Source organism: Bos grunniens, chromosome 2 (genome assembly GCF_055505025.1).
Source record: "Bos grunniens cultivar Pamir isolate PY7600 chromosome 2, Bosgru_T2T1.0, whole genome shotgun sequence".
Lineage (NCBI taxonomy): Eukaryota > Metazoa > Chordata > Mammalia > Artiodactyla > Bovidae > Bos > Bos grunniens.
Window position 1 is genome coordinate 4,090,297 of NC_141166.1, and position 15,674 is coordinate 4,105,970.

At 50.6% G+C, this 15,674-nt stretch overlaps 1 protein-coding gene across 13 annotated transcripts in view; it reads right to left on the minus strand.

Moving 5' to 3' along the window:
• The window catches only part of TMCO4 (transmembrane and coiled-coil domains 4), a 106,908-nt gene that overhangs the window by 77,093 nt on the left and 14,141 nt on the right, over positions 1-15,674 (minus strand). For 11 of the 13 annotated variants that reach the window (XM_086325822.1, XM_086325813.1, XM_086325748.1 and 8 more), the window contains one exon: positions 6,612-6,789. The exons of the other annotated variants lie outside the window; for them this stretch is intronic. Coding sequence is in view for 7 of the 11 variants with exons in the window: in XM_086325748.1 (XP_086181874.1) it covers positions 6,612-6,781 (170 nt within the window). In the remaining 4 variants the exon portion in view is untranslated. The remainder of the gene's footprint in view (positions 1-6,611; positions 6,790-15,674) is intronic. 13 annotated transcript variants of the gene reach the window in all.

The window sequence follows — 15,674 nt, forward strand, 5'->3', positions numbered from 1 at the left end:
AATGGCAATCCATTCCAGTATTCTTGCCTGGAGAATTCCACGGACAGAGGAGCCTGGCAGGCTATAGTCCATGGGGTCACAAAGAGTTGGACACAACTGAGTGACTGACACTTTTTCACTTTCGTGGCATCTTGGGGACCCTGGCAGAGCCCACATCAGGCTTTGATTCAAAGCTACCACTGGGATGTGGAGCAGGAGAGTCAGCCGGGAGGTGATTAGGCAAGTTCCGAGAAAAGGTTTCCCAGAAACAAGGTGAGCTTCCTGGTCATGCGGGTGACCTTAGGAGGCTCTCCGCTGGCATCGCTTGGCTCCAGTCTCCACGGATCCCAGGCAGCGCACCCAACCCATTCCTCAGAGCCGCTGCTGCCAAAGCCCAAGCAGAGAGATGTCTGCAGGCTGGGCCCGTGCAGTGGGTGCAGGACTCGGGTTCAAATCCTGGGAACACCACCGTTTTGGTCCAGGTCTCCAGGAAGTAGCTCTGAAATGATTACTGGGAGTCCCTTGGGGTCAACACCTGTGGATGGGCAGGGAGGATGAAGAACTTGGTGGGCGGGAGGGAGCTGAGATCCAGTCTCAACAGAAGTCTCAGCTGATCCTGTGGGGAGATCTGAAGATGGGGTGACCCCTGAGAGATGTCCCCTAGTGGGGCGAGAGGGCTGGGCCTTCATACCCTCACATCAGAGAGGCATCGGACAACAGATGCCCCAGGAAGGGGGCAGAACCCTGGGGAGGGTGGCTCTCTGCAGCTGAGGCAGGCCCAGCCCACGTGGGTGGCCCCCTCCGCGGTCGGTGGAAATGTCCTTCACTGCTGAGCGAGGCTGTGAAAGTACCTTGACCTCTCTGTGCCTCAGTTTCCTTACCTGAAAATGGGTGTAAGAGACCGACTTCATAGAACTGCTTGAGGATTAAATGAGAAGCTACATATGAAGCACCCCAAGCAAGGCTTGGCACGCGGTAGATAATTAATGTTGGTTAGCATCACTATTTACATTTTTTTAAACATATTTGTTCATTTGGCTGCACTGGGTCTTAGCTGCAGCGTGTGGGATCTAGCTCCCTGACCAGGGGTTGAACCTGAGCCCCCTGCACTGGGAGCGCAGAGTCTTGGCCCTGGACCACCAGGGAAGTCCCAGCATCACCATTTTATTTACAAGGTGACCAAGGGAGGTAGTGAAGAGGGCTGAGCTGGGCTCTGAAACCTGACCCCTGGGAGAGTGCTGGCCCCTCGGTGCCTGGCTTCACAGCCTCCCTCACTTCTCTCAGCTTCATTTTCCTCTGTTGTAAAGTGAAGATGATAACAGGGCTGCTTCAGAGATTGGCCAGAAAGATTAAATCACAAGATAAAAGCACCCGGCACACGATAACCCTCCATAAATGTTAGCTACCGCTGTTACAGTTACTATGATTTGCCCCGCTGGAATTACTGGAATTACCCTGGGGTGATGTGTGGGTGTGAGTGGGGGGCAGGGATGACTAAGTGGATCCAGTGTCATTTCTGTGTCAACATGTATGCAGAAAGGGCTCGGGGCCGAGGGCAGCGGCGTGGCCGGGCCCTACGTCCACGGATGCAGAGAAGCGCTGCATCTCACGCGTGGAAGGGTGAAGAGCATGAACTCTGATCAAATCCAGCTTTGCCGTGAGCTGTGTGATCTTGGGCAAGTTACTCAGCCTCTCTGTGCCTTGGAAACACCAGCAAGAAGAATGAAACCTACTTCATAGGGTTGTCGAAAGGATTAGCCAAGTTAACAGGTGTCACGTGCTCAGAACCAAACTGGCAGGTGTAAAGCCCTATACAGGTGTTTCTTTGGATAAACAAATGAATGAGAACATATATAAAGGGCCAGTGTGGCAATCTATTAAACGAGGAAACAGCACTGCAGAATGGCGGGGTCTTGGTAATGCTTCTGATGTGGTTGGTGAAGAATACTGGGGTGGGTAGTTATTCCCTTCTCCGGAGGATCTTTCTGACCCAGGGACTGAACTCGGGTCTCCTGCATTGCAGGCAGACTCTTTACCATCTGAGCCACCAGGGAAGCCCCAGTCAAAACATATGACAGTCAATGGCAATGAGAATCCATGGCGACTGCAGAGCAACTATCCACCAGCCCCTGTGCTAGCTGCTCCATACACATGGGCTCGCTGACTTCTGGATACAGCCCCACAAGGGCGGGAAGCACTATTTTTACCTCCATTCGAGAAACAAGGATGATACTCAGACCCACAGAGGTTATGTGACAGCTCCAGGGTCCAAGCCCCCAAGTCTCGGATTCCAGAGGCCATGCTGAACCACTGCAGAGACCGCCCCCTTCCCAAGCATGTTTTGGGTCTTAAGACGACCAAGATCAACCACGTGGAAAGGGCTGCTCATGCTGCGCTGCAGCACAGAAGCCCACTCCAGTGTTCCTGCCTGGAGAACCCAGGGACAGAGGAGCCTGGCGGGCTACGCAGGATCACAAAGAGCTGGACAGGACCCAAGTGACTTAACACGCACACACACTCAACTTTCAGGAAGGAAACACCCCCAAGGCAAATGCTTCGGGCTCAGCCACAGCCACGGGCGCTCACAACCAGATGTGGATTTGGCGGGGGGGGCACACAGAACAATGGCTTCTCCCTGCGCCCCCCCAGGTGGAGGTGGTGCCCAGCACAGGCCTGGCACACAGTTCAGGTTCATAAACATTTCTTTATGTGGACAAAGTGAGCAAAGCTCTTCCCCCGCATATCTACCGGCTTATCAGGTAGGGATTTACCAGATTGGGGCAGCTTCTGGAAAGATAAGAGCTTCCTAAGTATGGAATCAAGATTGCTGGGAGAAATATCAATAACCTCAGATATGCAGATGACACCACCCTTATGGCAGAAAGTGAAGAGGAACTAAAAAGCCTCTTGATGAAAGTGAAAGAGGAGAGTGAAAAAGTTGGCTTAAAGCTCAACATTCAGAAAACGAAGATCATGGCATCCGGTCCCACCACTTCATGGGAAATAGATGGGGAAACAGTGGAAACAGTGTCAGACTTTATTTTTGGGGGCTCCAAAATCACTGCAGATGGTGACTGCAGCCATGAAATTAAAAGATGCTTACTCCTTGGAAGGAAAGTTATGACCAAACTAGATAGCATATTTAAAAGCAGAGACATTACTTTGCCAACAAAGGTCCGTCTAGTCAAGGCTATGGTTTGTCCAGTGGTCATGTATGGATGTGAGAGTTGGACTGTGAAGAAAGCTGAGTGCCGAAGAATTGATGCTTTTGAACTGTGGTGTTGGAGAAGACTCTTGAGAGTCCCTTGGACTGCAAGGAGATCCAACCAGTCCATTCCGAAGGAGATCAGCCCTGGGATTTCTTTGGAAGGAATGATGCTAAAGCTGAAACTCCAGTACTTTGGCCACCTGATGCAAAGAGTTGACTCATTGGAAAAGACTCTGATGCTGGGAGGGATTGGGGGCAGGAGGAGAAGGGGATGACAGAGGATGAGATGGCTGGATGGCATCACTGACTCAATGGACGTGGGTTTGGGTGGACTCCGGGAGTTGGTGATGGACAGGGAGGCCTGGCGTGCTGCGATTCATGGGGTCTCAAAGAGTTGGACACGACTGAGCGACTGAACTGAACTGAACTGAAGTATGGCACAGGTATGGGTTGGAGCAGGGAGAGAGTTGGACCCTTGCAGGAGTTGGACCCTTGCTTGCTCAGGAACAGAACACCCAACGAGATAAATTCTAATCTCCAGAAAGAAGGAAAGAAAGAAAGAAACCAGGACTTCCCTGGTGGCTCAGACAGTAAAGGTCTGCTTACAATGCGGGAGACCAGAGTTCAATCCCTGGGTTTGGAAGATCTCCTGAAGAAGGAAATGGCAACGCACTCCAGTACTCTGGCCTAGAAAATCCCATGCATGGAGGAACCTGGCAGGCTACAGTCCATGGCGCTGCAAAGAGCTGGACACGACTGAGCAACTTCACTTTCTTTACTTTCTGTGCCAGGCTCTGCAGCGGCCATCCACACATTCCTTCCCCAGGACCACCCTCTCTGATGGATGGCTGCTTTTCAGCAGCAGTGATTCCCCAGCCCCTTCTTCTGGGCCAGTAGAAGCCCCCTCCCATGATGGAGACAGAGAATGACAAGTGTCTTTAGTTTTTCCATGCCTCCCTTCCAGGCAAGGCTAGTGCATCTGACTGGCTCTAACCAATGACATAAAAGGGGAAGTCTTTGCAGGGTATCCTGGGAAAGAGTTCCTCCCTAATGAGAGAGACTTGCAGAGCATCCTCGTCCTCCCCTTCTCGCCTCGAGTCTTATTCTGTGAGGGTGTGATGTACGGCACTGCAGCAGCCATTCTGTGATCAGGAGAGGAAGGTCAGGAGAGCTACAGAGAAGCCAACCCAAAGGCTTTTTGAGGCGCTCTATCAACCCTGGAACTCTCTTCCTTTTGATTTCTTATCAAGTGAGAAAAACCTCTTATTATTTAAATCTCTTTTGGTACAGTGTCCTGTTACTTACAGCCCAAAGCTCCCTGACTGGTAGGGGTCAGTTCCAGTTCATTTTATAGATAAGGAAACTGAACAAATGAAGCAAGTCACAGAGTTAGTAAGCATTAACATTTATCGAGTGCCTACTGTGGGCCAGACACTGCGCTACATGCTTTACCTACATTATCTCACTTGACTCTGGGAACTACCCTGCAGGGTGGGCATCACTAGCCCCACTTTACAGCTGAAGACACTGATGCTTAGGGGAGCCAAATAACCTGCCAGGGGACACATGTCATCACAGAGTGGCAGGGGTAGGATTTGAACCCAGATCTGAGTCCAAATCCCGTGGTTTGTCTCCTGTGCTAACAGAGTCAGTATGTATCCACTCCTTCCTTTCACAAATCTTTACTGTCCTCGCTACACCAAGCTGTGTGCAAGGCACTGGGCGCTCAAGCGATGAGCAGGGCAGTTCCTGCCCTCCAGGGACAGGAGTGGGGCGGCAGGTATGGGAAGAGCTGCAGTGCAGTGTGCCGGGGGTCATGGGGGCAGGTCACTGGACAGACAGGTGGAGACGCATCCTGTCCGGGAGGTGAGGAGGGTCTGGGAAGGCTTCCTGGAGGTGACCCCCAAGGAGATGAATACGCGCAAGTGTTTGGTCCAGTGAGGATGACAAAGATAAAAAAAAAAAGCCCAGCTAAGACTCAAGGCACAGAGGAGTTTACGCAAGGGGCCCATGCTGGGACTGAGGGGGCGCGGCTCCCGGAAATAATGCAGAAGCAAAACCTTCTTCTACTTCCTGTCCCCAAAACCCACCACTTCCGGCCTCAGCAACACTATCTGTGTGCTCCGACGCCCTCCGTCCCAGTCTGGGGGCTCCGCCTGCCCCTGCACAGCACCCAAGCTGTCCCCAGCCCCATCTGCCCCTCCACAGCACCCAAGCTGTCCCCAGCCCCGAAAAAGGCTGCCTCCCCTTTGTTCCTCCACCTCCGGGTCACTGTCCTGGTTTCTCCAAACAGCTTCACCAGCTTTCCAACAAGCCCCTCCGGCCCTCCAAACTTTGCCCTGCACATCCCTGAAGGCCAAGCCCACGCTCCTAGCCACTCTACTATTCCGATCCTAACACTCACTGAACCTTCCCCCATCGCAGCACGTAGCCCATCCATCCACTCTTAAACCAGTCAACCGGGGACTTCCCTGGTGGTTCAGTGGTTAAGAATCCGCCTTCCAGTGCAGGGGACACAGGTTGACCCCTAGTTCTGGAATATTCCACATGCCAGGGCTTCCCTTATAGCTCAGTTGGTAAAGAATCCGCTTGCAATGCAGGAGACCCTGGTTCGATTCCTGGGTTGGGAAGATCCCCTGGAGAAGGGATAGGCTACCCACTCCAGTATTCTGGCCTGGCGGATTCCATGGACTGTATAGTCCATGGGGTCACAAAGAGTCAGACATGACTGAGCGACTTTCCCTTTCACTTTGGGGAATGGAGCCCACACACTGCAACTGCTGAAGACGGCACGCCCTAGAACCCGCGCCCAGCAATAGGAGAAGTGAGGCAATGCGCACCGCAGTCAGGGAGAAGCCCTGCTCGCTGCAACTAGAGCAAGCCCAAGCGCAGTAACGGAGACCCGGCACGGTCATAAATACATAAATAAGTGAATAAAAATGAAAACAAAACAAAACACACAAACCCAGACACCTGGTTTAGCCCCCTGATTGTAAGCACCAGGAGAACAGGAGCCAGGCCTTGCTTTTCTTTGCGTTCTCCACAGGGCCTTTCACAATCCTCAGTATACAGTAGGTGCTCACTGAATGCACAGACATCTTGTCCTGCATTAGGGGGTGTCCTCCTTGAGTGTAGGGGCAGAGGTGGCCCTGTTGATCTTATTCACGAACACTTTCCACGTGCTTCAAGCGGTGCCTGGTCAAACAGCAGGTGCTCCTTAAATGCCTTGTGAAGCTATAAAGGAGTGGGTACCGAATGAGGGATCGCTGTCCCCCTACGATGTGAGTTCCCTAAAGGCAAGGACAACGGCTTTGTCCTCTTTGTACCGTCTGGTAGCACCTGGAAGGCTGCCTGGCTGCCAGAAATCATCTCCTTGAAATAGCAGGACTTGAAATATCTCTCTCTGTGAGATAGAAGCACTCACCTTTGCTCGGGCTCTGGAAAGAGCTGGGACAAGGAGATGCCGCAGAGGGCGGCGTAGGTGAAGCGGTTGGCCTCGGTCAGCTCCCGGCCCGTGGGCAGACGCGGCTCCCCCTCCACACCTGGCTCAGCCACCCGGGGCAGCCTCGGGCCCGACCCGTCCCTTGCGGCCATTTCCAGTCCTGCAGGGAAAAATCCCAGTGAAAGGCTGCTTTCAGCAGGTTGGCAAAGCCTCCTTCAACAGGACACAAACTACCCATCATAAAAGAAAAAACGGATGAATCAGCCCTCATTCAAATGAAAAACTTCTAGTTATCATCTTTAAGAGACTGGGTGGTGGGGGATGGGGAGATATTTTCAAATGTGTTTATCACAAAGGCTGAGTATCCCCAGAAGGATAACAACTCTTACAAGTCACTGAGAAAAAGAAACAAAGCAAATTTTTTTTTCTTTTTTTTTAAAATTTTATTTAATTTTTAAACTTTACATAATTGTATTAGTTTTGCCAGCAAAAGACCTGAATAGGTACTTCACAAAAGATATCACGTATCTTTACAAAAGTGGTCTATAACAGCACGTGCGGAGATGTTCAACATCATGAATCAGAGAAACAAAAATAAAAACCCCAGTAAGACATGGCTACTCACCCATCAGAATGGCTAAACTTGAAAACCTGACAACACCAAGTGTTGACGAAGAAAAAAGACAGAACTTGCAAACATACTGGCGGAGTGTGAATCACCCACTGAGGACACGGAAATGAAAACCTCCAGTGAGGGATGTCCCTGGTGGTCAGCGGCTCAGACTCCACTCCCCTAGTGCAGGGGGCCTGGGTTCAATCCCTGGTTGGGGAACTAGATCCCACATGCTGCAACCAAGGGCTCGAATGCCGAAGACTAAAGATCTTGCAACTAACACCTGACCCAGCAAACAAATTTTAAAAGGAAAAAAGCCCAAGTCCATTCGCCGATCAGAATGGTTAAAACTAAAAAAGACCTATAATACTAACAGAATAAGGAGCAAATAGAACATTCACATGCAGCTGGGGAAAATGTAACTTGGTATAACCATAGGCAAAATGGTCTCACTTTATCCAGTAAAGTTAAACAAATGTCTTCCCTGCTGCTGCTGCTGCTAAGTCGCTTCAGTCGTGTCTGACTCTGTGTGACCCCATAGACGGCAGCCCACCAGGCTCCCCCGTCCCTGGGATCCTCCAGGCAAGAACACTGGAGTGGGTTGCCATTGCCTTTTCCAATGCATGAAGGTGAAAAGTGAAAGTGAAGTTGCTTAGTTGTGTCCAACTCTTAGCAACCCCATGGACTGCAGCCTACCAGGCTCCTCCATCCATGGGACTTTCCAGGCAAGAGTACTGGAGTGGGGTGCCATTGCCTTCTCCAAATGTCTTCCCTACACCCCAGCAATTCCACTCCTGAGAAATGAGGGCTTATGTCCCCCAAAAGACATGTACATGAATGCTCAGAGAAACTCCATTCGTAACAGTCCTAAATGAAACCACCCACACGTTCTCCCACGGGTGGATCGGACGTCCTATGTCTAGTCATGCCATGGAATGTACACAGCAATGAAAAAGAACAAAGCCTGACGCACAGGCTTCAACACGAGTGAATCTTAATGATACGCAGACAGTCATTCGCTAGAGCGTATACTGTAGAATTATGTTTATATGAACTTGAAGAATAGGTCAAACCAATCTATAGCGAGAAGGGTCAGAAGAGGGGTTGCCATTGGAGGAATATTGGCCCAGAAGGGATACAGAAAGGCTTCTAGGTGAAGAAAACGTTCTGTATCTTGACCCAGGTGGTGATTTTAAAATCCACTGAACTGTATACTTAAGATTTGTGTATTTGGGGGACTTCCCTGGTGGTCCAGTGGTTAAGAATCTGCTTTCCGATGCAGGAGACGTGAGTTCGACCCCTGATTGGGAAACCAAGATCCCACATTCTGAGGGGCAACTAAGCCCCACCGCAACAACTGAGCCCGAGCTCTCTGGACTCCATGCGGCACACGAGAGAAGCCGGCGTGGCATGCCGCAGAGAAGCCCAGCGCAGCCACAGAAGAGGGGCAGGGAGCGAGTAAGGCCTCCCTGCCCTCCCTCTGCCCCTCCCTCTACTCTGTTCTTCTTTGCCGGCGGCTGAAGTGGACGGAGGGAAGGCAGGCGTAGGGACAAACCACGCCAAGCCAGGCCTCCAAGGGCCCTGGGAGGGGGACCAGGAAGGGTAGCCAGACCACAGGCACTGCAGATACAAATGCAGGCTCAGGACCAGGCAGACAGTGTGATGGGAAGAAGGTGTGGGACTTTGGGAAGCTCAGCCTCTCTGCACTGAGATTCCTTCACCTACAAATGAACTATAATAGTATGTGTCTGGAAGATCTGTGCAAGCAACGAGGAACACCGCCGTGCAAGTCAGTATTTATAAAGCACTGAAAAGACAGAACTTGGCACTGGGCTCACACTACATTAATGTTAAAGAAATAAATTAATAAAATTATCAACAAACAAGTGCTCAGCACTGTGCCTGGCATGCAGCAAAGGGGCATAAATAAGAATAAGAGGCAACCAAAGGGACCCGTCGCTGGATGCCAGGCCCCCAGGCTGCAGTTTTAACACACACTGTCTCAGCTGGCTCTACGAGCCAGGTACTAACACACTAACACTTTCTCCCTGTTCCTGGGGGAACAGGCTCAGAGGAGGAGGATCTGGGCCCGGGTCATATGCCAGAGAACAGCACAATAGAACCCAAAGCTAGACCTCTTAGCCAGACATCTCACCCACCATCTCTTGTTTTTTTTGTTTGTTTGTTTTGCACCATCTCCGTTTTAAACATTCGTCTTATTGCCCAGAGATTTCTAGTTTAATACCCATATGCCACACTGACTTTGGCTCACAATTCATTCTCATCCAGCTGAGCAATAAAATCTTTTGTTCTCAAAATATTTCATCTATGGAGGGATTATTTAAAAGTTTGTTGGCAGCTAACATGGCATCTGTTTTTCAAAATAACTCTGAGCTAGTTAAAGCCACAAGCCAACATCTGGACAGCAGGCTAACAGCTCACAAAGCACTGTAAATCCATTTAATTCTTATAATTGCCAGGTAAGGTTAAGTAGCATGTGAGGCATTATGACTCTCTCCTGTAACTACAAGCTCAGAGAGGTCAAGTGATTTCCCCAAGGTCACACAGTAAGTACGTGATGAAAATCAAACCAGACTTTGGTTCCAAACCCCATGTTCTCTCCTCTGCATCAGGCACAGGGATTCTCCTCCCCTCATTTCAGATGGAGAAACTGAGGGCCAGACAGGTTAAGACCTTGCCCAATGTCACCCAGCAAGACTGGCCTCCAACGGTTGCTCCAGGAACCCAGGTTCAAGATTTTTTGGAGTGGATTTCCCTAGCTCCTTGCTGTCCAAGGGATTCTCAAGAGTCTTCTCCAATATCAGAGTTCAAAAGCATCAATTCTTCGGTGCTCAGCTTTCTTCACAGTCCAACTCTCACATCCATACATGACCACTGGAAAAACTATAGCCTTGACTAGACGGACCTTTGTCGGCAAAGTAATGTCTCTGCTTTTCAATATGCTCTCTAGGTTGGTCATAGCTTTTCAAGGAGATCAAATCAGTCCATCCTAAAGGAAATCAATTCTGAATATTCACTGGCTGGACTGATGCTGAAGCTTAAATTCCAATACTTTGGCCACCTGATGCGAAGAACTGACTCACTGGCAAAGACCCTGACGCTGGGAAAAATTGAAGGCGGGAGGAAAAGCGGATGACAGAGGATGAGATGGTTGGATGGCATCACCGATTTGCTGGACATGAGTTTGAGCAAGATCCGGGAGCTGGTGATGGACAGGGAGGCCTGGTGTGCTGCAGTCCATGGGGTCACAAAGAGTCGGACACGACTGAGCGACTGAACTGAACTCCCTGGCTCAGATAATCAGCACAGACCATGGCCGTGAACAAAGGGCACAGCAACAAACCATGAACTAAGATGATGACTGGGGGCAGTGCCCGGTCTTGATGTCAGCAGACTCGGCGATTCCTACTAACTTTAATCAGCACCACCACGTGCCACTTGGAGACTGGAGTAACTGCTGCTCCTACCCAGAGGAGCCCACGGTGGTAGTTTATTGACCCTATGTTAGGTCTCAGCTCGAGAAGAAACAGCCTTCTAATCAGAGAATCCTAAGCTGGCCTGCCTCTAACCACGGCAGGGAAGAGGGTGTGCTGAGTGCCCGAAGAACTCAGCTCAGGCCAAATTCATCCATTCATCCGTTCGTTCATCCATTCAACAAAACACACTCGTGACGCCCCTATAAATCCATTCTCTGCACAGCAGCCCGAGCGGCCTTGTTGTCACACATAGCGGTCATGTCACTCCGCTGCTTAAAGTCCTCCAGAGGCTTCCCATCGCCCCAGGATGAAGACCAGTCCTTTCATGGTGGTCTACACAGTCCTGGTCTGGCCTTTGCCTGCCTCTAAATCCCAGCCTGTACACCCCCTGCCCACCGCGCTCGCTGCACTAGAGCCACACTGACCGTCTTTCTGCTCTTCAATACGCAGGCTGGTCCTCCCCCTGGGCCTCTGCACCTGCTGTCCTCCCAGCCCGGGACACTTTGCATTCGTCCTTCACATCATTCTGGCTTCAGCCCGAATATCACCTCCTCTAGGCCAAGCTACTCTGCTTCTCTAACCCAGTCCCCTGTTCTACTTCTGTAATACCTACTTCCGTCTTAAGTAATATACTTTTAGAGTATTTGTTTACTTGTGTGCATAAGGAGAATGCTAACTCCCCGAGGCAGGCCCTGGGTGTTTTTTCACTGCTGTACCCAGAGCTTTCTGAGCCAGCCGTGGAATATGGATGGTGTTCAACCACTACTTGCTGGATGAATGAAGGATATATGATGCAGGATGCCCTGTTCTGGGCAGCCTTGGGGCAGATCACGGGACAAAACTGACAAATTCCCTGCCCTCAAGGGGCTCACATTCAGGAGGGAGACAGGCATTACTATACTGATATGTCATAATCATAGTAATTTAAGTAACTTGCCCATAATCACACAGCTACTAAGAGGTGGACCTGAGATTTTTTTCACTCAGAGGAACTGAATGCATGATCCATGCTCTGAACAGTCACTAAATAAATAAGTAATGAGTGAAAGTGTTAGTCGCTCAGTCGTGCCCGACTCCTTGCAACCCCATGGACTGTAGCCCGCCAGGCTCCTCTGTCCATGGGATTCTCCAGGCAGGAATACTGGAGTGGGCAGCCATGCCCTCCTCCAGGGGCTCTTCCCCACCTGAAGACTGGATCTGCACTGAGAGCCTGGGGTCTCCTGCACAGCAGGTGGATTCTTTACCATCTGAGTCACCAGGAGGCAAGTGATGAGTAAGTAAGCAGATAAACAGGTAAATATTCAGTCAAGTACTCGGTGACGGCCAGGGAAGAGCAACCAGGGAGAGCGGAGTACGCAGTGATGAGGAAGGAGGGGGTGGCAGTGGCATCAGGCGAAAGGGGCCGTTCCAGCAGAGGCCTGCAGGAGCTAAGACGGGCTGGAGAAGGCGATCTAGGAGGAGAAACAGGACGGTGGCAGACACAGACAGGTACCAAACGACGGCAAAGCGGTGGGGCAAGTGCTGCGGCAGAGGAAACCCAGACAGCCAGACACGCAGAGGAGAGCCCGGCACTGGCTTCCCGGAGAAGGCGACCTCAGATGGAGCGGGGTCAGTGGGAAGAGAGTGTTCCGGCAGAGGAGACAACGTGTCAGTCCCAAACGGAGAAGACAGAAGATGCTTCTGAAGAACCAAAAGGATGCTCAGTGTAGCCAGGGCTTGGGCAACGGGTGGGTGTAGAGGCGGGGAGGGTAGAAATGAGGTTGGAGGGGAAGCTGCCAGGGGCTACACCCTGAGGGGACCAAGCGCGCCTAGCTGAGGAGTCCAACCCGACTGTGCAGGCCAGGGCCGCGTGCAGAGCTGAGGGAGGGTGCACTGGGCCTCTCAGCGCTATTTCTGCAACTGCCCGTGAGTCCATAATCAATTCAAAAGAAACAAGCAGTGCGGCATTGCTATAGAATTTGAGAACCTCAACTTAAAATAAACCCAAATTAAATGTTCACCTCCACTTCAAATCAATCAGTTAATTTACCAAACACGTACCAGATGAGTACAATAAATATTACAGGTGCTGTCTTACATGCTGGGGAGCCAGCAGTGACTAAGACACACGGACAAGCACCTTCCACCATGCAGATACACTGTAGCAGGGAGACAGACGACAGGTAAACTCAAAACATTTAAATTAAGATCATTCTATTCCACACAAGGAGTTGGAAAGAAAATAGAGAACACTGAAAAAGAAAGATCATTTTAAACAATGACGAAAGTTCTGAAGAGAAAGAAACCTTATATAATGCTTATCCAGATTTCAAGAAACAACCTTGGGCCTCCCTTCTCTCTAAGTCTGAAAACAGGCTGTTCAGCTTCTTGGAAGTTCCTGGAGAAATACGCAAATTGCCTTGGAGGAACAAACCAGAAAAACCAGCCTGCAGGTCCATAGGGTGTGGGACTGGGAAGAGGCCTGTGGGAAAGAGGGAGGTTAGCCCCAGGGCCCAGGGGAGCCCTGACCCTACTTCTGACCTTTGTCCCCCAGGTCTGTAGGCATCGATCATTCATCGAGAGCAGCCTGGCTCTTGGCATGAATTTTCGGTTCCAAGTCTTCATACCCTGAGCCATGGGTGCTGCACCCGCTGCTTGGCTAGCCTGGCGGCAGAGGGCTGGCACTGGATCTCCTCCACACCAGTATTCCGGGGCCCAGCCATTTGCGTGCCATGCAGTGAGTGCTCAGAAATCGCCTGTGACGTGAGCAAGTGAATGAACGAGTTTTGAGGTGTCAACAAAAGCTAGATTTTCCTGGTTATTCTCTCTGGAAAGGCACTCCTCACCCTCCCCTCGAGCATCAGATGAGGAAGGCAGATGGAACAAGGGCCCAGCACCTGAATTACCCAGAGACGCCCCAGAGCCCAGCGGGAGCGGAGAGAAGGTGTTTCTGAAGAACCAAAAAGATGCTCAGCGACCCAATAACGCTCAGCCCAAGGACGCCCAAAGACGCTCAGCGACCCAAACTTCAAATAATCTGAGCTTCATCCTAACAGGCCATTTTCTATGTTCAAGGAGCCAGAATACTTTCTGCCTCTTCAGGTCTCTTTTTGGCCATGCCCTGTGGCCTGTAGAACCTTAGTTCCCAGACCAGGAATCGAACCCAAGGCCCCTGCAGTGGAAGTGCAGACTCTTATCCCTCCAAAGGGTTTTTAATCAATTACCATCGGTAACATCCTTCCCCTGGATGTTACCTTCCTATGAGGCACGAGCATGTAGTATGACTGTAAACCAGGAGATTCAAGCCACAAGTCCAACCATATTAAAAAGATAGACAAGTAAAATGCCTGGAAGAACAGTCATCACGGGGATCTCTGGATGGTGGGATACCAGAGACTCTTGTGGATTTCCCCAGTGCCACAGAGCTGTATTGCTTTTAAACTCTTAAGACAGTTATTTCATGTCTCGACCTGCATGGAGGGGATGGTTGGACTTACAGCAGGGTGGCTGACACTGACTGTCTGTACGCTGGGGTGGAGTGGGGCGGGTGGGGGTTGGTGGCTACAGATTCTGTATGATTTTAATCTTTTCTACGTTTAAATTTTATGAATTTTCAATAATGACTGTGTATTGACCATAAGATCAGAATGAAGAGTTTTTTTTAAATTTTTTTTTTTGATGGGGACCATTTTAAAGTCTATGAATTTGTTACAATACTGCTTCTGTTTTATGTTATGGTTTTTTGGCCTGGAGGCATGTGGAATCTTAGCTCCCCAGCCAGGGATCGAACCCACACCCCCTGCATGGGAAGTAGAGGTCTTAACCACTGGACTGCCAGGGAAGTCCCTGATGGATTATGATTTTAAATCATAATATGGTGTGCTGATGTCAGCTCAGACTGGCACCTCTCCCAGATCTGCGTTCAGTGATGCTGGGAGCCTGAAACAGGCCACAGAGGGGTTATTTCCATCACAGAAACTGGCAAGTGCCACGGACGAAGGGAATCTCTTTTCCAGGGAGGTGGTTAACAGTACATCGCGGGATACACAATACGATGCAGCTGTGTTTCTAAAAAACGCCTCACAGAGCACAGAGCACACAGACCACAAGGCGATCACAGAACATAAGGACCACAAGGCGATCACAGAGCATACGGACCACAAGGCAATCACAGAGCATAAGGACCACAAGGCGATCACAGAGCATAAGGACCACAAGGCGATCACAGAGCACACAGACCACAAGGCGATGCATCAAACGCTAATGGTCCTGACGCACACACTACCATGTGCAAGTGAAAGTCGCTGAGTCGAGTTCAGCTCTGAACCGTCCATGGCATTCTCCAGGCCAGAATCCTGGAGTGGGCAGCCTATCTCTTCTCCAGGGGATCTTCCCAACCCAGGGATCAAACCCAGGTCTCCCACCTTGCAAGCACATTCTTTACCATCTGAGCCATAAGGGAAGCTCAAGAATGCAGGAGTGGGTGGCCTATCCCTTCTCCAGTGGATCTTCCTGACCCAGGAATCGAACCGGGGTCTCCTGCATTGCAGGCAGATTCTTTACCAACATCAGTTCAGTTCAGTTCAGTTGCTCAGTCATGTCCAACTCTGCGACCCCATAAATTGCAGTACACCAGGCCTCTTTGTCCATCAACAACTCCCAGAGTCTACCCAAACCCATGTCCATCAAGTCAGTGATGCCATCCAGCCATCTCTTCCTCTGCCGGCCCCTTCTCCTCCTGCCCCTAATCCCTCCCAGCATCAGAGTCTTTTCCAATGAGTCAACTCTTTGCATGAGGTGGCCAAAGGATTGGAGTTTCAGCTTCAACATCAGTCCTCCCAATAAACACCCAGGACTGATCTCCTTTAGGATGGAGTGGTTGGATCTTCTTGCAGTCCAAGGGACTCTCAAGAGTCTTCTCCAACACCACAGTTCAAAAGCATCAATTCTTCGGTG